Below are 22,132 nucleotides of genomic sequence, written 5' to 3'. Positions count from 1 at the left end.
TAATCTTCCTAAGACAGAGGAAAAATGAGAATGCTGCTGTTCTTTTAGGTGAAAGGACTTCCCCAACACAAGAGGATAAATATATGAAAACCAGGGACCAGTTTGCAGACTTTAAAACTGGAGTACTTAATTAATTTGTAGTTAAACACAGTAGTATTCACAATTTTTTAATAAAAGTAGAATTCAAAATTTGAATATTAAATTTTTCCCTTTTAAGAACTGTGAAGCACTTCTCCTCCTGTACTGACCTTGAATCATGTTACTCACCAAATTTTACCGCATACAATAACATTTACTTGGAATCATACTATTAGAAACTTGTAACTCTGTGCTCAAAAACAAAAAAAACATTACATCTGGAGATGATGGTACATCTGATATTCCATATTAAGGAAAAATCTAGAAGAATTTAGGTAACAAAACCACAGCTTGTATTTCAGACCTTAAGAGCATTCAAATTAATCTAATGCACAGAAATCATGCCACATCTTTCAAAATATGACCTTCCTGTCATGGTGTTAGAAGACCTTAATCCAGAAAGTAATAGTGTTCCTAAGTGGAGCTACCCATATATCTTATACTGGACTGAAGCCAACACAACTTTGGCAACTGACCATAATTATTACCAAGTTAACTGTAGCATTTAAAATCATAAGATCCTTTTTCAGAAATGGAAGAAGAAAAAAACAAAAAAAAAAAGGCGCAGTGATTTCTTAGTCTTCTCAATAACGCAAGCACTGGATAAGTATCAAGCACTGTTGTGTTTCCTTGTAGCTAGTTAGTAATATTGCTTCATTCTGCACACCAAGGGCAAGAATGAGAGCCATAGTCTGTAATTATACACCAAAAATAGCTTTGTTTGTTTTTTTTAGGGGGAGTAGAATGATCCAAAATGTCTAACAAAACATGACACTGGTTTGGCAGGGCATTCACAGTTTGTAGTTCTTCCTAATCTACAGTTTAGCATTAGCTGTCTCCAGGCCCAAAACAGTGACTACATTTTACATTTATGAACTTTATTTTTCCCACATCACTGACTACTCAGATAAAAAGGACAGCAAGTTCAGTGTCTGTTGAATCTTGCCTGAGGCATGTGCTATGAACAGCTGAAAACTATTATATTTCCTGTTCCTTTGCATTTGCACATTGAGGAATATGTTCCTTGAAAAGTAATATTGCTGATGCAAAATCTTCAGCTAAGGCTTTTTCTGGGATGTCAGACTTTTGATAAGCTCATTTTCACAATCCCTTATCACGGGGACTTTTTAGTATATATTTTACTTTAAATAATGTAATGCAATTTGTTCAGCAGTTATGGTGGAGAACTTTTGGAAGCACTGTAAAGTTTTACCGTAGGGATCACTATCACCACTGAAAGGAGATGCAATTATATAGTGCAGTACAATCCTCCACCCTTGTGCCCCCCCCAGGAAATAAAAACCCTGCAAGAATATCACCTACTGATATCATCACTCATTGATATCAACCTCTGGCTCTTATGCATAGCCTCAAGATGAGAAGTCCCTGCTGTAGAAAGGGAGTCATCTGAGAGAAGTTTTACTCTCCTTACACAAAAATTGCAAAATGCAGCTCAGAAACTGCACTGTCCCTACAGCTAATTTCTTTTCCTCTAAATTTTCCCCTAATTTTGGAAGAATTAATCATTGGAGCAGGTCCTCCTCATGATCACTTTCACATAATTGCCTATACCTTATTACATTCCCAATAAGAACTTCAATCTTGCTAAGCAACAACAGCAGTAAATTGCAATTCATCTCCAATGTTTGTCACTGTCAAATTTTTACAAATGAAGGAACAACTTTTTTTTTAAATTTGAAGACCTCATCCAGTTATTGCAAATGCTGTATACAATGTAGAAAAAAATCTACCTCCCTAAATAACTAAAATATGTTTTAATCTCTCTCTAAATTATTTTCTCATGGACTATTATAATTTCAATTCTAAGAATTCCTGTAATTTTCAAAGAAAACATTCATTCAACACTTTGGGTCAGCAATCACAAGGAAGCATTTCACCATGACTCAAAATTATCGTTTGTCAGCAGAATTGTCAAGATTACCCAAAAAACAACGTTTATTAAAACATGATTACAGTTAATTGTGAGCAATGGAAGCCTACTAGTTTATCTGTTCAGAACCGAGCCTTATGTGAAGAACATTTATGTCCTGGCTTTCTAGCAATCCTTTACTTGCTAACAAAGTATTCATTTGAAACTGATATTGCATTCTCACTCAGAATAGGAAAGCCTCTGGGCTGACTACTCAAATGACACACACCAGCTCCCTGTATTAAAGCCTCTCTTCCTGGAAGCCTTCCAACACACGCAGGGGGAACCTGGTGAAGGTCTGTTTAGATTTGACAGTTTACACTTTCCCAACATAAACAGAAGTCACAGAGTGAACCCCGATATTGCAGAAGCAAAAAGAGAGAAATAGTGAACAAAGCTCATGTATCAAAAAGAGAACATCTAGAATTTCCCCTTAACTACTCTAGCCCACAACTGGATCCTTTAAAGATCTGAACCTCTACCCTGTTCTATACAGCAGAACTTGGAAAATTTACCTCATTAACTTGCTTTTTGTCTAAGTGAAAAACTTGACCAGAGCTTGTTGAGGCAATTTCTTCATAGACTTTGTAACCAATATGATTCCTGTCATCACAGTCACCAGTTAGCACAAATACTACCTGTATTAAAAAGAACAAAACAAATAAAAAAAGCATCCAAGTCATTTGGGACGCAGTGCAAAATTTTGCATGAAAACATTTTAAAGCCAGCATGAAGGCCTGATAGCAGAAGTACATCACTTGGCATGGGCTCTTATTACTTTGCATTGAAGTGAAGAATCACTTTATAAGTGATACTCATTTATAAGCAATTGGACATCTCAGAAAACCTGTCTCAAAACAACATAAGAACGTCCACATAACTGACACGCTGACCAAGCATATATACAAGCTTCATTTGCTCTATTTAATCCACAGCATTAAAAATAAATGTTCCTTCAAGTTTTTTTTAATCAGATCAAATATCTCTACTTAAAAAACAAATCAAGTTCCTAGAATGGCATTATTCTTATTGAAAAATGGATTTCACTCATCCTCGCATAGTAGAATTTTACCCTTCAGTACAGAGAAAACATGGCATTAAAGATGTAATCATCCTGAGTAAATCAACTCAGGATGTAAATCCCTCATGTACCTGTGACTGCTTCTGTTGAATAAGCTGAAGTACTTCATGGGTGAGTTTATAGTCTTTGGATCGTGCATCAGTAAATACATAGATGAAAGAACCAGGAAGAGAGATTTCTAGAGCAATCTTAATTGCTCCAATGCTCATCTCTGGACAGTCTCCACCACCCTGTTTACAAATAGAAGAAAGGAAAAACACAAACTTTCAAAGGAAAAGAACATACCAATTATATTTTCTCTTGAGAAAGTGTCTCTTTTGAATGTTCCATCTTCTATTCTTTTATTCACTCCCCTCCTCCCTCCCTCCCAAATTACTGTATGTTTTCTGTAAAGTGTCACAAACTCACACTGGAGCAACATCTAGAATTAAGGAAACTGAAGTCAGAGGAGAAAACTGTACGTGGCTCTTAAAATGGCCAGTGTCATGGTCACTCTTATCTCTCCTGGGAGAAACATGTCAGTTAGTTCCAGCTCCTGCACCAGCCCCATTTCTTTACTCACATGTTCCCTTACTGTCTGACAATGCAATTCCTCCAGCAGCATGTAGCAGTTACGAGACATCACAACCACAGAGAGAAGCAACCTCAGCCATGCAGGACTGCTCTCCAGTAGGGTATTTGGCTGCCAGGATGGCAGGGACTTGCCCTGGACTTCCCACAGTGGGGCAGGCAGTGTGAGGAGCTCAATAGAGGACACAGGTGATATGTTTCCCAGTCACCTGTGCTGACACACAGACAGCTGCACAGCTGCCAGTTTTTCAGACTATGCATTTAGGGCTTCCAAGAATGACTTTATTTAACATTACAGAAATTGACCTTTTCAGAAATTAAGAATTATTCTTTTTCACTTAATAAAAATCCATTTCACATATTGAAGACAGAACTTTTCAAACAGCTGAATGTGAACTGTAAAACCCAGCCCTGTGAACAGCAACGGATCTCTGCATTTTCAAGATTACTATTAAAAGAAATAACTTTTATATTTAATCTACATGCCTGCTAATCAGCATACCTTCACACATACTTACAAACAAAACCCCACAGTCTGGGAAGGAAGAAGAAAAAAATAATGCAACTGCTGCATTTTTTAGTACTTCAGGGCAATCAGAAACTGTTTTGAGGTTAAACATCAGGGAAAAAAAGGCCCTTCCTCCCATAGTTCCTCAGTCCTCCAGAACTTCAGTTGACCCCAACCAAATCTTTTTAAATCAGGAACAACTTTTCAACTCTCTGTAATTCTGGCCCAATTTCATAACAAGAGTATCTCAAACTTCTATGTAAAAGAGAGTTACTTGCCTACTTCTGTATGTAGTCTTACTTTAATGGGAAAAACAAGTAGTAGACTCTGGAGTGCATGAAACTCAAAAGATAATTTTCCAACAACATTTTTGGCATGTCTGAACTTCATCCTGGCAGTGCCTGTACAATCCAAGGGACAAAACAATATACACCAAATGATTCTGTACTCAGCGCTGGTGAGGCTGCACCTGGGGTGCTGTGTTCAGTTTTGGACCCCTCACTACAAGAAAGACACTGAGGCCCTGTAACATGTCCAGAGAAGGGCAATGAAACTGGTGGGTGTCTGGAGCATAAGTCTTATGAGGAGCAGCTAAGGGAATGGAGGTTGTTCAGTCTGGAGAATAGGAGGCTCAGGGAGACCTTACTGCTCTGCAACTGCCTGAAAGAAGGTTGTGGCAAGTCGAGGGTCAGCCTCTTCTCCCTCGTAAGTAGCAATAGGACTAGAGGAATGGCCTCAAGCTGTGCCAGGCTCAAGCTGGACATTAGGAAGGATTTATTCTCTGAAAGAGAGGTCAGGCACTTGAATGGGCTGCCCAGTGAGGTGGTGGAGTCACGGTCCCTGGAGGTGCTCAATAAATGTTTAGATGTTGTACTAAAGGACATGGTTTAGAGCGGAAATATTGGTGGTGGGCGGACAGTTGGATGATCTTGGAGGTCTTCTCCAAAGTTGGTGATTCTATGATTCTAAGATTTTTAACTTCCGCAAAGCAAATGTAATATTCAGCAAAAGAATCTCCCAATTAAACCTTCATTTTGTAGGCAAAGTCAAGATAATAGCTTATTTCTACAACCACCTTCTAAGTATAATATCTCTATTCCCACTTCTAGTCTATGATATTACTTTTTCATGTAATTTTTTGAATGTTTTATATGATATCTGCTTTGTACATCTCGTTGGAAAAACAATGCTAAGTTAAATGGTTGTTCTGAGAAGAAGTATAAACATTTTATTTTCATAGTATAGAAGTTCTCGAAAGGCAGCTAAATAAAACTACTAAACAAAAATGTATTACTTTTTTAAAAAGAGAAATATTTTGTGCCTTTCTTTACAAATTTCAACAAAATATAATTTCCTTGTGAAGTTTTCCAGGAAACATAGATGACTAAAGTTTCATTTTCCACTCATTTTGGATATGCCTGCAGAAATTTAGGTTGCTAGCTCAGGTCATCTGTACTATTTCATTTCTCAGGTCTGAATGCAATGCTGACATAACTATTAAAAAGGTATTGTGTCCACTTAAAAAATGGTAATTTTAGTATCTAACTGAAAAGCATTATTAACAATTCTTAGTGAAGACAATTTTGAGTAAGTAATTTGTTATTTCTATACTCAGGGGTACTCAAATAAGATCTTTTCATAATGCCTATGCAAATATATCAGCACATGTATAATGTGATCATGCAGCACTCTGTATACTTACAAGATTTTGATACAGACAAAAATATATTGCTCATGCAATAAGGCCTCATGGTAGAAACTACATTTAATGTGAGAATACATTAAAAGTTTGCCTCACTCTTCAAATAGAAAAGATACTGAGAAGCCAGTGCTGTCCAGGTTATTGTCACTCTGTTCACAAGAATGATTCACAGCTAATTACACAAGCAATAATGTATCAACTCAACCCGCGTCAAAGTAATATTTTCTTGACTAGTTTGAATGTAAAAAGAACAGGACTTAGTTTCTCCAGAGAGATGCACACAGACTATTATTCTTATTCTTATTCTCACCAACAGGGATGGACTTGTTAAGGAAGTGGACTTGTTAAGGAAAGGCTGGGGGCAGTTTGGGTTGTAGTGATCATGAGATGGTGGAGTTCAAGATCCTGAGTGGAAGAAGCAAAGCAATAAGTAGGATTGCTACCCTGGACTTTAGGAGAGCCAACTTCAATCTCTTCCGGGACCTACTTGGAGCTATCCTGTGGGCTCAGGTGTTAGAAGGTAAGGGGGCCTCTGAGAGCTGGTCAGCATTTAAACAGCTCTTCTTCCAAGCTCAGGATCGGTGCGTCCCTGTGAGCAAGAAATCAGGAAAAGGTGGCAGGAGACCTGTGTGGATGAGCAAGGAGCTCATGCGCAAGCTCAAAGGAAAGAAGAAGGTCCATGAAATGTGGAAAAAGGGTCTGACCACTTGGGAAGAATATAGGAATGTAGTCAGGGCCTGCAGGGATGCAACGAGGAAGGCTAAAGCCCGTCTGGAATTGAATCTGCCTAAAGTGATAAAGGATAATAAAAAGGCTTCTTCAAGTATGTTAACAGCAAAAGGAAAACTAGAGAGAATGTGGGCCCCTTACTAAGTGAGGGGGGGGTCCTGGTAATGGGGGATGCTGAGAAAGCAGAGAAACTGAATGCCTTCTTTACTTCCGTCTTCAGTGAAAAGGCTCTCCCACAGGAATCCCACACCCTGGAGGTTAGTGAGAGGGTCTGGGGAATGGGAGACTTCCCTTTAGTCAGGAAAGAGGACGTGCGTGAGCGCCTAGGCAGTACTAAGGTCCACAAGTCCATGGGACCTGATGGGGTGCATCCACGTGTGCTGAGGGAGCTGGCGGAGGTCATTGCCGAACTGCTCTCCATCATTTTTGAGAGGTCTTGGACAACAGGGGAGGTCCCTGAAGACTGGAGGATAGCCAATATCACTCCGGTCTTCAAAAAGGGCAAGAAGGAAGATCCAGGTAATTATAGGCCTGTCAGCCTCACCTCCGTCCCTGGAAAGGTGATGGAACACAGCTTGTGCTGGATACCATCTCCAGACAACTGGGAGAAAAGGAGGTTATCAGGAGTAGTCAGCATGGGTTCACCAAGGGGAGGTCGTGCTCGACCAACTTGGTGGCCTTCTATGATGCTGTCACATGCTGGGTGGATGGGGGAAGAGCGGTAGATGTAATCTACCTTGATTTTAGAAAGGCATTTGATACTGTCTCCCACGACATCTTTATAACAAAGCTGAGGAAGTGTGGGATAGATGAGTGGACAGTGAGGTGGGTTGAGAACTGGCTGACTGGCAGAGCGCAGAGGGTCGTCGTTGGTCGCTGCAGCATAGGAAGTTTCGCACAAATGTGCGTAAGAACTTCTTCACGGTGAGGGTGACGGAGCACTGGAACAGGCTGCCCAGGGGGGTTGTGGAGTCTCCTTCTCTGGAGATATTCAAGTCTCGCCTGGACGCCTACCTGTGCGACCTGGTGTAGGGAACCTGCTTTGGCAGGGGGTTGGTCTCAATGATCTCTAGAGGTCCCTTCCAACCCCTACAATTCTGTGATTCTGTGATTCTGTGACTAGTCTTAAACTATTGGCAAATACCAATGGAAAGACCCTGTCAAATGTGATGTCCAAGCATTCCAATTGTTCTGTACTCCAAATATTTTTGGTGCAAAGATCTGCGTTTGTCCTGGTGCCCAAGAAGAAGTTTTGGAGTATTCTAGACAGCCTATTTCTATCTAAGATACATAAGACTCCTTCAAATAATTTAACTTCATCTTAATTTTAGTTTTGTTCATTAATGAGAATATTTGTTCTATAACTTTAACCAAAAACAATTTATCTCAAGACTTCCACTGCTTTCACAATATTCAGTCAGTGCCTTTCTAGGTGAATTATCCATAATGAACATTAGAGAAGTGTTCACATTCTCTGGAAGAACTGCTGCAAGGTATCCTATCAGTCCTTATCTAACCACTTTAATTTCTTATTTTGGCCCTTCACCAATGTCGTTCATTATAGAAAATCGTTCTTAATTCAGCTGAACTAACACACCTTGAGAATAATTATGAAATATGCAGTCACTGTCAATTAGAGAAAAATTCTTAAATTAGATAGTGACTTTTAAACAATTGGTTAGCAAATGAAGAGTTTTAAATTCCTGAAAGCTTCATCTGGTTCATATCCTTTTTCAAAACACTTAAAATTATTTTCCAGTGTAGCTAAAGATGGGACCAATTTTTAATCTCCCTATAAAAGAGAAAAAAAAGCACAGTGGGTAGCACTTTCTCCCTCCTTGAAAATTTACTATTGTTTTCTCAGAATTTCAACCTTTCTTGCAATTTTTAAGCTATTAATTGTACCCTAACTAGCACCACTGGCTTCTAAACAACCTTAAACCGTTTATACCATTTGCCCATTTCTAAAACACTGTCCTTAAAGACAGAAGCTTGTCCAGCAGTATTATCTCAGACAATGCTTGACTGAAGAATGCGATTTTCAGTAAAGCTAACTCCACTCCAATACTTCTTTCCTTCCAGCACTGATCCAGATATCATTTGCAACTCATTCTCACACTAAGAATCATGGGAGACATACTATGGTGGTTCAAAATCCATCATTTTATCTCCTTATACCAGGTTATCTGAGTCAGCCTGCTACATTTGAATCATTAGGTGATTGTTAACACAGGGCAATGAAGGAAGTGCCTATGTCGCACAAGACAGGTCTTAAAGAGTCCGTTTGTACATTAATTAGTTAATTAGAACTAAGGAAATAACTTACAGGAAACAGTAAAACAGTTCATAACAGTATCTGTGAACAAGTGGCAGAACTAATAGGATTCAAAATAAGTATTATCATTGACTAACTAGTCTTTCTTGTGTTATTGATCAATGAGCAAAGTATCCATATAATGATGTAAACTAAGACAAAGTAATTAACTATAATCATGAATTCAGATATGCAGAGAACAAGAAGATGATACTTTTTGCACCTATATCCACATGAAGCATTACAGCAGAAACCCTAACAAGAGATGAATGATCATAGGGAGGAAATAGGGCGTATTTCTAGAACTACATAGAGGATGAACAAGTCACTCACCTGAACATACAGCTCCCTGAGTTCAAACTGAAATTTCTTGGGATCTGTGGTTATCGTCACTGGACCAATTTCTGGGATGGAAAAAAAAAAAAAAAAAAGGAAAATATGTAGTATGAGGAAGACACAAAGCAATCAGGAGAATTTCAGCAGAAGAGATCATGATTTTTCAGATTGATAAAATCTGAAGAAAAAAAACAAAAAAAAAAAAAACAGTATTAAAAACAGAAATGAGGACTCAATAAAATATTCAGCACCGAGATCTGTGGTTCCAGACACAGTGGCTCCAACGTCATTCCAGTATTATCAGCTTCTGAATGTCATAAGCATTTATAGGCACATAGCATGTTCTTTGTTGTTTCTCTCACATGCATTTTCTTATATCCATCACTACACTGCTCTCAATAATTAGAAGGGAACAAAAAATCCCCAAAAGTGGCTGCACCAGAAAATAATGAAATTTACTCACACAGCTGTTTCTGGAAAATGTGAAGAAGTATCAAATGTGATTGTGACTAGCTGCTTTACCTGAAGCTGCTATTTCTTGACAGTTTGTCTCAATCTAATTTGGCACTCATGCACTTCATTCTTTACCCATCCTTGGCACACACTGCTGCTGCTGCTACTTGGCACAAGGACAGGGCATTCATTGACCTGGATTAAGGTGCTGAGCCAAGCATACACAAATAAGCAACATCCACTTATCTCATCAAGCTAAATCTACTATAATCACACGTGGGTTTGCTTAGAGGTTGTAACTGTGAATGCCCTTGCTAAAAGTAGGCTTTTAATTTGCTTAAAAGTCACCAAAAAGATAACAAAAAAGCTCTCCTAGAGTAGGAAAGTATCCTGATGGCTTCTGGTAGGGTTTTGATTTGAGCTATTTTCTTGTGAATGTTATTTACTGACCAAGTAAAAATGCCTCGCTGTCACCAGACAAGCCATTGTAAGGACTTCCCCACAGTGTTCACTCTGCCATTCCCCTTCTTAGCCTGATAACATCCTTTGGATGTTCCTTACAGTGTATGTCTGTAACAAACTATCTCCAAAGTGTTCTGCTTAAAATCTATCCCTGCCAGCCATTGTTCTAAAGCATAGAGTAGAATGAGTTTTATACATACAGTAAAACCACAAGCTCCATTACTCCCTGTCAATGTAAGGATTACATTTTTCAATTCTAGAGCAGCAAATCCTTTGGAAAGGCTTTCTTTCCCCATAATATATAGATATGAAAAGTAACATTACTTCAGCCAAGCTAAAACAGCCCATCCAGCACAGAGGGGTGAGCTGTGCTTTTCTCCCCAGGCAGCAGGGTGCAGATGCCAAGTGCAGACCCTGCCAGTAGGCCATGGGATCACACCCAGGTGCTGGCTGCCCTCTCCTGTGAGCTCGGTGACCAGCACAGCCTAGGAACGGCATCCAGCCACAGCTCAGGATGGGGTCTCAGAAGAACAAGGCTGCAAATGGAAGCCAGAACAAGTGGTCATGGAGAGCTGCCAGAACTGAGAGCCCAGCAGAGGGACAGTTGCTCCAACCAGCTCTGCGGCTGTGGGCAAACAAAGTCCCAGGAAGGGCTCCTTCATCTCTTCAGCAAAGCTGAGATCCTCTAAGGGAGGAACAGCGGCGACACCAAGCTCTCCTCTGATGGATGCCAGGAATACCCCTGACTTCAAGCAGACTGCTAGTGTTTCAGGCAAAACAACAGCGAGAGTCTGACACCACACAAACTGTTTACGATCTGTAGAAGGCATCTGGAAAGGCAGCACCACACAACTCTGAGCTGCTGTCACCTCTCCTGACCACATACTCTGATCACACAGTTGGAGAAAGGCCACTCAATACTCTTCACTCATACCCTAGAGGGGTACCACTCAAGGTATGAACAGTAATGTTACTGGCTCTCACCATCCAAATCCCTGTAACTTGAACCAAAAGCCCAGCATCAACTGTTTCTCATCCACAATCATGCCGCCACTGAGCCTATGTGACCTGCATGCTTGCCAGAAGGGCTCAATCAGCCTTCAAGTTTTCTCCTCACTATGCTATAGTCTAAGCATATACCCTCAGAGACTGTCTTCTCAGCACAGGTGAAGACAGGCTTTAAAGCACTCAGAACAGGCAAGAGTGAGAAGATAGCTACAAGTGCTTTCATTTCACATGCCAGCCAGGAACCATGTCCAGAAAGGACTTTAAGAAAGAATGGTAAGTCCTCTCATTTAGCACCATGAAAACTCTTAGAGAACGTGAAACGAGCAACACAACAAGATTTCTGAGAACTATAATGTTCAAATCAAGTTACAGCTGTCAGTCCTGATGCAGCTCTGAAGAATGAATGAACAGAGGCAACAAGACTGAGACATGACTGCTGAACTACACTGGTGTGAAAAAAAGACAGACCACATTTTCCAAAAAAGAGATAAACTTCAGATTTAGTACCCTATGAATTGGAGTGGGGGAGCACAACAGCAAAAACACCCTGACTTTAATACCCATTGCAATTACAACTGTCATTTACTAGTTCTTGTTTGGCTACACAGCACAGTGTTACCCCCATTCCAACTAGTTTGCTAATATAATGTCAGTCATACAGATTGTAAAATCTTTCATCTTTGTACTGATGTGGAAGTGTAACCCTTTGTAGCCTAGAACTGTACAGGTCAAAGGGGAGTCTGAAGTACTGAACTCATTATAGATAGCTGACATGTAACTCAGATATTCAGCACTGCTGAATTCACTCTAGATCTACTCTCCTAGTCTGTGCCTTACAGTCACTCATCCAAAAGCTCCAGCATAAGATTTGACAACAAACAGCATGCAGTGTGCAATGAACAGAATATGAAAAAATGGGGGTGGAGATCATGCACAGGGCATAGTTAACATTAATTCATCTCATTGGTAAGGCAGAATTTCATTACTTCCCATCCTGTTTCTCCATCCAAGGGATGCTTCTTTTTGACAGTTTTTAGATCAGCAGACTAATACACATTTCATATACACACACACATATATACCTCCCCATATATATATATACACACACAGCATTATTTTTGCACTAGATCCATCTCCCAGTCTTGTTTCCTATACAGAATCTCAAACATTTGTCCCACTAGTTTTAAAGATGACACAGGATTGGGAATGATCACCTAGGACAGCTATGATGCCTAAACAGAACTGATGCTCAAAAAAACTGAAGTGCAATTATTCCTTAAAAGCTATTTTCCAGCAGTGGTGTGCATTAAGTTTTATCTGATGAAAAAATATGATTTGTTCTGTCAAACTTCCCTTTCTGTATCCAATCAATTTCAAAGCTCCACCTGTAATTCTGAAAGCCTTTATGAGTCACTGCTTGCCAAGGATAACAAAAATAATGATATAGTCACTCTTAATAAGCCCCCAGCCAGCTGGCTGTCCAAGGGCACAAAAGGAGAAACCCTTAATTTCTGAAGAGCAAATTGGGTGTTACATGTCAGGACTTCATGCAGCTGCAGTCAACTCACAAGCTTCCACCAGAGGTCACAAAATCACAGATTTAGAAGATTAGAAGGACCTCTGAAGATCATCTAGCCCACCTAGTTCCCACTGTGGTGCATCTTCTGCTATCCAACACTGCAGTGATGGATGAAGAGGGCAACTAAGAAAATAAATACTTCTAATTGCAATCTCTCAAATCATAGTGAACATTCTTCACTCTCAAACAGCTCACTTAGAAGATTTAAATGTTACTTTAATTGAAACACTCCTTCAGTTTTAACCAGCTATAAATTTCTATGGTAGATCCAAGCATCTGACTGAAAATGTAAGTTAAGCTAAACACCCTCAAGAGAGAACTAAAAAAGCTTGGCTCCTTCAGGTTTCTTTCCAATTATGTCCCCCTGTGCCTCCATTCCTTTTAGCTTTCAGACTCTAACCTGAGTGTAATCATATTCATGTTTTAAATGTCCAAGAATTGCATTGAACAACTTACACCAGATTCTTTACCAGGCAAAAAGAAGTCAAACCAACCCAGCAACCTCACATTAGATGAGCAACCTTAGTGCAGCCACCCCTCCTCTGCCTCCTTTTTTTTTTTTTTAAATTAGTTTTTCAGCCTCCTGACTTACCACTACTAACTTTAACATGCAACTTCAACTTCAGAAGATTACTGACTGGAAGTAGACTGTTTGCACATGCAGCTTTTTTGCTTCCCTTGGATAATCAAAGAAAAGCCAGGCAAACAGTCCATGCATACTGCGAGTCAATGCCAAGCAGTCTGACACTGTGAAGCATTACTGCAGCTTCATCCTCATTGCACCAATGAAGACAGTATTCCCCCTTGCACACCTCACTCTTCACCATCAACCTTGGTGCCGCAGCCAAAGCATGAATGAAATCTAGACCAAAGATGCAGGAAAGGTTGTGCTAAAAAATGTGCCTTAAGCGTCACATGTGCATTAGCATTTCCCATTCTTACAACATCTAAGAGTTTTGTGGGTGTTTTGCTCCTGATGGTTTTGGGGTGGCTTTTTGTTGTTGTTGTGTTTCTTTTGTGTTGTTTCGTTTTAGAGGAAATTATTGATGGTAAAAAAAAAAAAAAGACACTATATATGTTCTTGTTTCTTGGAAAAAGAAAGCTAGTTTGAAGAACTCCAGTGGTTAAAATTTAATATTACCTTTTGTCTAATACAATCAGCACTAAATTCAGTTTATAGGCCTTCAATGTAGCTTTTCAGAAGTTTTGGGGTTTTTTAATCAAACGCCATTGCACAGAAAAATTAGGCTAATTTGCTAATTTGCCTAGCATAGTAACAATAAGAATACTGTTTACTATCCTAAGAATTACAATAATAAAACAGGATATACAAAATAGCCTCATCTTCATGAGACTGTTAAAATTAATTTGGTTTGTTACCAATTCTCTCGGAACAGTGTTGCAGTTCCTCAGGCGCATAGCATGGGTGGCACTACATCGCACTCACAGCGGAACCACCAACGGAAAACCTATTCCCTCACGCTGAAAATAAAGACAAGAAAGCCTGAAGTAGGTCTCCAGGATGACTTCTGCTCCAAGGAAATAATCTACGTGTAAATTCCCTCTGGTGTAAGCAAGATTTTGTCTGCTGCTAGCTCACTCACACACAGAGACCAAAAACAAACAAACAAACAAACAAAAAAAACCCACAGGAAAACAGACTAGAACTCTTTACATTATATGGTTAAAATTCAAAGCAGTGCCAGAGGCTCTCTGTGCCTAAACTGTAAAAAAACATGAGGTAAGTTTTCTCTTCCTGAGGACAAAAGGGCATACAGAGCCCCGGCATCTGCAGGGAGTCAGGAGTCTACCTTCCTCCTCTGCTCCCCAGTTGCTTGAGCAGCTCTGGAGGTCTGCTCTCACCATAGGTCGGCAGCCAGTACTTCTCAAGTGCCTTTGGCCATCCCTAGCAAACTCTCTGCCTAAATTACAGAACGTATCAACAGCTGACAACTCAGCCAGCAGTCCCTGAGAGAAGCCAGAGGACGTGAAGAGCCATGGAGATTATCAAGCCCAGTGGTCCCCTGCATTTAGGTCCTGAGCCATTCCAGGGAACTAAGTCCACAGCGAACAGCTGCCCATGCTCTTCTTAAGCATCTCTTCTGTGCATGAAGGCTTTATGTCTGGGTCTTCTCAATCTCATATTTCCAAGAGTACACTAGTTTGTGATACTTCTTCTCTTTTCTGCTAACAAGAAGAAAAAAAAAAGCATTTATTGATTCTATACAGCACGCAAACTCTGCAAGGACCTGCTTCCGTTAGCCTACAGCAAAGGCCAAGCAACTGACACGAGCTGCAACCACTGCTGCCTCACAGTTTGGCATGGGAGAGACAGCACTTACTGACACAGGCCCACGCACAGCTCCCAGAGAACATCTGAAAAGGTCATCAGATTATTCTCTGGTTTTGTTTATTTCCCTTTGTTAACAACAATCTGAATCGAGTAAAAGATTTTCATAATGCTCTTTAAATTCTTTCTGCAGACTGAACTCCAGTACAGTCCAGGCATATTTCTGTCTCATCTCTTGGTCTGTGTATTTTGGCAAGATTCCATCAACATTTGCTACAGCGCTAGATAAATAGCTTACACTGAAGAGTAAGGCAGGAATGAACATAACTACACATTTTATAGTGTTATTTTGTGATTAATAACCTGAACGCATTGAAGTAAAAATTAAGCAGCAGTCTTTAAAATTCGATTTTTAATTCTAGATTTACACTTGGCACCACATTACACAACTAATTTCCTTGCTACAACATCTCAGGAAGCTTCGTCCCAAGCAGCTGCAAGCACCAGCCAGGGCACTGCTGGCTGCTGCAAGTCCCCATCAGTACGCTTCCTCTGCTGCTTCCCACCACGTCCCCTGATTGTATCTCAAGTAGCAGGGGTCCACAGGCTGACTGGCCTGTAACCACAGACCTAGCTAGACCTATATAATTAAAACTCAACTGAGAATAAAGAAGCAGCAGTTTCTTAAGTGAATCTTAAGCATCCACTTGAAGACTTTTAATAAATGTCAGTTATTGGTGTACCACATTAAAGTCAATCTTTTTATACTTTTAAACATATACTATTGAGAGGGAAGACTATATAGATATCTTATTTTCTACTTCAGACACTCACTATCCCTAGTGAGGCTGTTTTGCACAAGAAAGTTATGGGAAAAAGCAGCAGAAAGCACAACTGCAAAACTGCTCATCTGACAGAGCCAACCCATGGAAAGAAAAAAAAAAAAGAAAAGAAAAAAAAAAAGGGAATAAAAAAGGTTACTGGACTATTTTAACTCTGTTTTGGAAAATATGTGGTTTGGATTGAAAAGAATTGAAAAGAAGGGTTTAGCAAGTATTTGAAGGCCAGCTAAACCTCTCAAAACCTTTACCAGAGCACTGTTCATTTTAGTAGCTGTCAAGTCAGATGGAAGCAGCCCTCTCCTGTCCCTTAGCTTTTGCCTGTATTATGTGCAACTATGTGATTTTCTAAAAGGCACCAACGATTTCAAGCAGCAGAAATCAGTCAGGAAGGAATCCACTTATCCTAGAATTAGGCGGAGCAGAGCCTGAGAGGCTTGAACAGCCACCATAACCCCAGGAAAGGGATTTGCATGGTCAGGCTGAGGAGTTTAACATGTGAGCTGGGCAGTAAGAAACCAGATGAGGTTTAACAAAAGCAAGCATAGAGTCTTGCATCTAGGGAGGAATAATTGCATACACCAATTCAGGCTGGGGGATGAGCTGCTGGAGAGGAGCTCTGCAGAGAGGGACCTGGGCGTCCTGGTGGCCTTGAGCCAGCAGTGTGCCCTCGTGGCCAAAAAGGCCAATGGCATTCTGGGGTGCATTAAAAAGAGCGTGTCCAGCAGGTGGAGGGAGGTGATCCTCCCCCTCTACTCTGCCCTGGTAAGGCCTCATCTGGAGTACTGTGTCCAGTTCTGGGCTCCCAGTACAAAAAAGACAGGGATCTCTTGGAAAGAGTCCAGCGGAGGGCCACAGAGATGGTGAAGGGCCTGGAGCATCTCCCCTATGAAGAAAGGCTAAGTGAACTGGGTCTGTTCAGCCTTGAGAAAAGAAGACTGAGAGGGGACCTGATCTAGGTCTATAAGTATCTAAGGTGTGGGGGACAGAGTGGTGAGGCCAGACTGCTTTCAGCAGTATGTGGAGACAGGACAAGGGGAAATGGCTAGAAACTGCAGCATAGGAAGTGCCGCACAAATGTGCGCAAGAACTTCTTTAGGTGAGGTGACGGAGTGCTGGAACAGGCTGCCCAAGGAGGTGGTGGAGTCTCCTTCTCTGGAGACATTCAAGACCCACCTGGACACGTACTTGTGCGACCTGGTGTAGGGAACCTGCTTTGGCAGGGGGTTAGACTCAATGATCTCTGGAGGTCCCTTCCAACCCCTACGATTCTGTGATTCTGTGATTCTGTTTCTCCATAGCTGCCTGCACAGCTTGGTGGTGACAATGGAGCCATATCTACTTTCTTCCCACGGTACAAATCAGTGAACATGCCTTGTGGTACAGCCTCCGATCCCTTCCAAAGCTCACGCTAGAGGAACACAAAGGCCTGGTGGCAGAGATGAGCCTACTCAGAGGCAGCCATCCACATCCTGGCACCTGCTGAGAGCCAATCCACAGCCATGTCAGTCTTATAAGCAGCAAAATGGTCTTTGCCTAGCTCCACAGTACTGCACTGATTTCATCCTTTTTATCTGGGAAAAAAATTAAAGGAGTGGAACTTGTCCCCACAACAGTGTGAGAATGTCTGTTAAATAGCCTTGTGGTGCAGAAGTCTCCAATCCCAAACATGCTGTCAACGGTTTGGCTGCAAGCCAGACATGTTTGCTGGTCATGTCGGAAAGAACATCCACAAGTTTAGTGACATTATGTATACTCCATGGTACCTGAGCAGTCTTCTACATCAAGTTCAATTACCATTTCAGCTGACAGTCATTTAGTGTACAGAGCTGAGAACTCCAAAAGCAAGACACTACCATGTAACAACATAATTTAAAAAAATCTAGTTAAGACTAGAAGAGAACCAAACCTGGAATAGCCTACTGCATTTGTTCAGAAAGCAATTTCCATTTGCTTCTCCAGCTATGAAACACAGCAGTTCTGGGATTTCATGAGAATATGTTTGTTCTTAATGCAGGTTTGAGTGGTCACTATTGTTTTTAGGAAGCTGGGGTAGAGAAGGAAACATTTTTACAATTTTTATACAATTAAATGTTATCTGTGGATTATAAAACTCTGCTGAGTTTTATCACTTTAGCAATGCAAGCATCCTCCAAATGATTCAAAATGCAAATGGGAGGAAGAGAGGAGGAAGACATGAGAACGTTAACTTTCCTACCCTAAGCAAAATAGGTTTTTTCCACTATGCACAAGGAAGACTTCAATCAGTAAAACATAAATACTTCACATAGAAACACTGTCTTCTGTTTGCTCATCTTTTAGAATTTGTTCTAAATAATTACAGTATTTATGTTTAGACCGCTAACATCCGCTAAAGCACAGTATTAGCTTAGACTTCTCATCTGCCTTGATCCTTGCATTTTCCAATTTCATCTTCTGTCCAGCCTTGTCCAAATTCCATGACTGCGAAATGCTGAGCACCCTAATGGAAAAACACAGGACTCTGGCATGGAAGCAAAGTGATATATCACAAAATCATTACCAAGATTATCCTTAGAGAATTTTATTTTATTTTTTTTAATGGAAGCATTTTCTATGATTATCATTTGTAATAAACCACTTGGCTTGCTTAGCTAATACAGAGCACAAGGCTTTCTTCTTCTGCAAGACTTTGGATTTGCAGCATGGAAGCCTGCAAGCTCCAGAATCAATGCTTCAACCCAACTGAGGTCCTTACACAGGACAATCACAAGCTCAGTGCCTTCCAGATACAATGCAACCACTGAAAAAGCTGCACTCTGAACATTCAGGTACTGTGAGATCCCCTCTGACAACTCAAACTAGGATATTTGATATGGGAACCACTTCTGTGCCCAAGCCCAGCACAAGTGGAAGATGAGTATTGACTTCCAGTGGCTGCAGCTAGAAGCCAGGCACAGCCTGAGGGTGAATATCAGAATGTACTTTTAGCACAGGCTGGGATTTCTAGCACTCACCATTGATGAAACAAAAGGTCTCACAGGTTACTACATCAGCTTGAGTGATCAAATTTTCAAAGCAACCCAGAATAGTTTGAGTTGGAATGGACATTAAAACCTCACCAAGTCGCAACCCTCTGATGTGGGCTGGTTGCCACCCACCGGATCAGGCTGCCCAGGACCACAGCCAGCACCTCAGCAGCATCTCTGGGCAGCTTGTGCCAGTGTCTCACTGTCCTCTGAGTTCCTTCTAACATCTAATCAAAATCTCCCCTCTATTATAATAGTCTAAAGCCTTTACCCTTTGTCTTGACACTACACTCCGTGACAGAGTCCCTCCCCAGCTTTCCTGAAGGCCCCTTTAAGCATTGGAAAGCTGGCCCCAATGAGATCTCCCCAGAGTCTTCCTTTTACCAGGTTGAATAAGTTCAGCTTCCTCAGCCTGTCTTCACAGGGGAGGACTCTTCCAGCCCCCTTCTTGTGCTGGGTGCCATAGAGCTGAGCACAGCACTGCAGGTGGGGAATCACAAGAGCAGAACAGAAAGGAATGGTCACGTCCATGACCTGCTGGTCACACTACTTTTGGTGCAGTCCAGGATACAACTTACCTTCTCTCCAGCATGTCAGCCAATCCACACAGCTTTATGTCATCCACCAACTTGCTGAGGGTGCACTTGATCCCGCTGCCCATGTCACTGACAGACATGTTGAATAGTGCTTGTCCCCATCCAGGCCTCTAAGGAATACCACTCATCATCACTAGTTTCAGTATTTATTTTTACTATTTCCACAGGCTTCTTGTCTCTCAGATTCTTTTCCCAGACTGACAAAACACATCTAGGTGCAAAATGTTTATTAAAGAGCAGTGGCTGTTAGAGATGACACCATGCCCACATCCAGCCCGGAGCCTGTCACCACAGCGTCATATCAGAGCTGACAGCTGTGTCCTTGTAAGGTGCTTCAGGGCAAAGCAGAGCAGTTTTGCAAAGCACATGGAACAATTTTTTAAATCATGAGAGCTTGGTACGATTCCAGTACTACTAGGAAATAAAACTCATCCCAAAGCTTGTTGAAGCTACCCTTGACTTTCCTTGCTCCCAAGGGCCAGCTCCTGGCTCTGCCCTGGAGCTGGCTGCTTGGTGCCCTGCCACAGGGTCTTTGGCATAGTCTTGAGCACCAGTCTCATGCCTGATGTCCTTTAGAGGCTGTAAGACTGAAGAATTCAGACACCCAGTGCCTCAGTGCTATGTCTCCACCTGCCCACTACCTCTGCTCATACACTTGCCCACAAACACCTCTGCAACACTTGCCTGCAGAGCTTTGCTCATCTGGTTACGCTGTGTCAGCACAACCTAGCCAGAAAGCAAGGAAGCACAGTTCTAGGAAAGGAATCTCAACAACAGAAACTTTCAAACAGCGTAAACAGGCCAAGGCTGGAAAAAAGCACACTACTGAATGCTCTTCTGCAATTGAACATCCTCTCAATTTGTCACTCATGGCACAAGGCTTCCACCAGATAGCCCAAGAAGCCAGGGCCGATGTCAAACCCACCGTGCCATCAGTGCTAAGCAGAAAGCACACATTTCTGATGAACTGTGCTGCCTCAAGCTTCTCAGCATACCTCAGTTCTTGCATCTAAAAGATTCAGCACCACAATAGAAAATGTAAGTCTGTGTGGCACTCACAACACATCACAGAATCCCTACACATGCTACCAGGCTTAACCCTCTTGAGCACTGCCAACAAGGAAGAAAGCTGTAGGTGCTATCCCCACATCATGGCCTGCCTGCAAGACCTGCAAAACCTCCACCAGCCACCCACCAGTGTGCTCACAGTGAAGACTGTGGCTACACAGCGTTTATCTAGCATTTAGTGTCCAGACCGAACCAACATACATGTCTTTCTAGAAAGCTCTCATTCAGGTTTCTGCAGTATGAAACAGCACTCAAACAATTAAGATTGTATCTTTCAGGCTTGATCACTAGTGCTGCCAAAATTTCCCTTTACAGCCTGAGGCAAATCCTTGGGGACCTGTTCAGAAAAGCACTTAATATATGTGAAAATTGTATAAAAATCAACAGAATATATACAAAAACATTTTTACGTGTTTTGGTTAATCAGAGGCCTTGCTCATTCACACATATGGCCTCCACACTGGGCAAGAGGCAGTGCATCTCTGACCCACTCATCCTTCACCACTACAGTAAGAGCAGGATATTTTTGATGGGACTGTGTGTCATCAGATGAAAATAAATACATCGAAACAGTAGAAATCCAACTGTAAGAGATGAATAAAGTGATGTGTATTCATTTGGGGTATGATTACATGGCCTAAGACCCCCGCAGACCAGATAAACTACCTAAGCACTGAGAAAACCACCCCAATGCCCCACCTTAACCATAAATCCAATTGAACTAACAGAATAACCTCTATGTAATTCCAGATGTCTCTCACAGTTAAAATGCTGTCATGAAGTTCAGAGTACACAGCTACGAAGCAAATGTAATCTCAGGAAATATAAACAAGACCAGGAAAAAATTAATTCAGCTTGCTCTCTGAAGTCACATCTAGCATTTCCTAAGTTCTTTCAAAGCCATTATGTTGCTGATTAATAGACATGCCTCAAGGCACAACCTTTTTCTGAACTTCAGAGTTAAGAATTCCTTTGAAATGTCACCAGCGCATACAATTTTTACTCAATGATAGCACTGAAGAGCAGCCTATAATTTAAGACATCACATTTCTAATTGAAGAAATTGAATCAAGTAGGGAAAGCAGGATGAATTCTGATCCTATCCCAACTGCAATGAAACTTCAAACAGCACTAAACAAATAAACAAAAACAGTTGAGCTAATAAAAAGCAGACCCTGCTTAAACATTCTTCTTAAACATTTCACCTACACTGTTACACTTGGAATTTGGAAAAGAGGAGCCAGCAATGACTAAGAGATTAGAAAGGCAATTTGAGAAATGTGTAATATTTATCAAGACAACCAAAGCCAGACTCCGATCTTAGTTAAATTGGTGTAAATCCAAACTAGTAGCATTTACTGTAATGGAATTACTCCAGATTTAGTCTACTTTAAGTGAGATAAAATCCTGTTCAATTAAGCAGAGTATAAAAGCCAGTTTTTACACTTTGATGTCTAGGCAATGGGACATTTTATTGCCAGTAACTAAGAATCTGCTTTAAAGCTATGCAGCTACAATACA

General features: G+C 41.0%; 1 protein-coding gene across 11 annotated transcripts in view; it reads right to left on the bottom strand.

The window, feature by feature from the left end:
* Positions 1-22,132, bottom strand: part of HMCN1 (hemicentin 1) — a 182,579-nt gene that overhangs the window by 143,141 nt on the left and 17,306 nt on the right. For 9 of the 11 annotated variants that reach the window (XM_085232392.1, XM_085232391.1, XM_085232389.1 and 6 more), the window contains exons 2-4: positions 9,306-9,376; positions 3,221-3,379; positions 2,584-2,706 (exon numbers count right to left, since the gene is read on the bottom strand). The exons of 1 other annotated variant lie outside the window; for it this stretch is intronic. In XM_085232392.1, the coding sequence (XP_085088518.1) occupies positions 2,584-2,706; positions 3,221-3,379; positions 9,306-9,376 (353 nt within the window). The remainder of the gene's footprint in view (positions 1-2,583; positions 2,707-3,220; positions 3,380-9,305; positions 9,377-22,132) is intronic. One more of the 11 variants, XM_085232385.1, reaches the window with a different exon arrangement.

Source organism: Meleagris gallopavo, chromosome 10 (genome assembly GCF_905368555.1).
Source record: "Meleagris gallopavo chromosome 10, MGAL_WU_HG_1.1, whole genome shotgun sequence".
In the NCBI taxonomy this organism is placed as follows: Eukaryota; Metazoa; Chordata; class Aves; order Galliformes; family Phasianidae; genus Meleagris; species Meleagris gallopavo.
The sequence above is the reverse complement of the archived record's forward strand: the minus strand, read 5'-3'. Positions and strand labels throughout refer to the sequence as shown.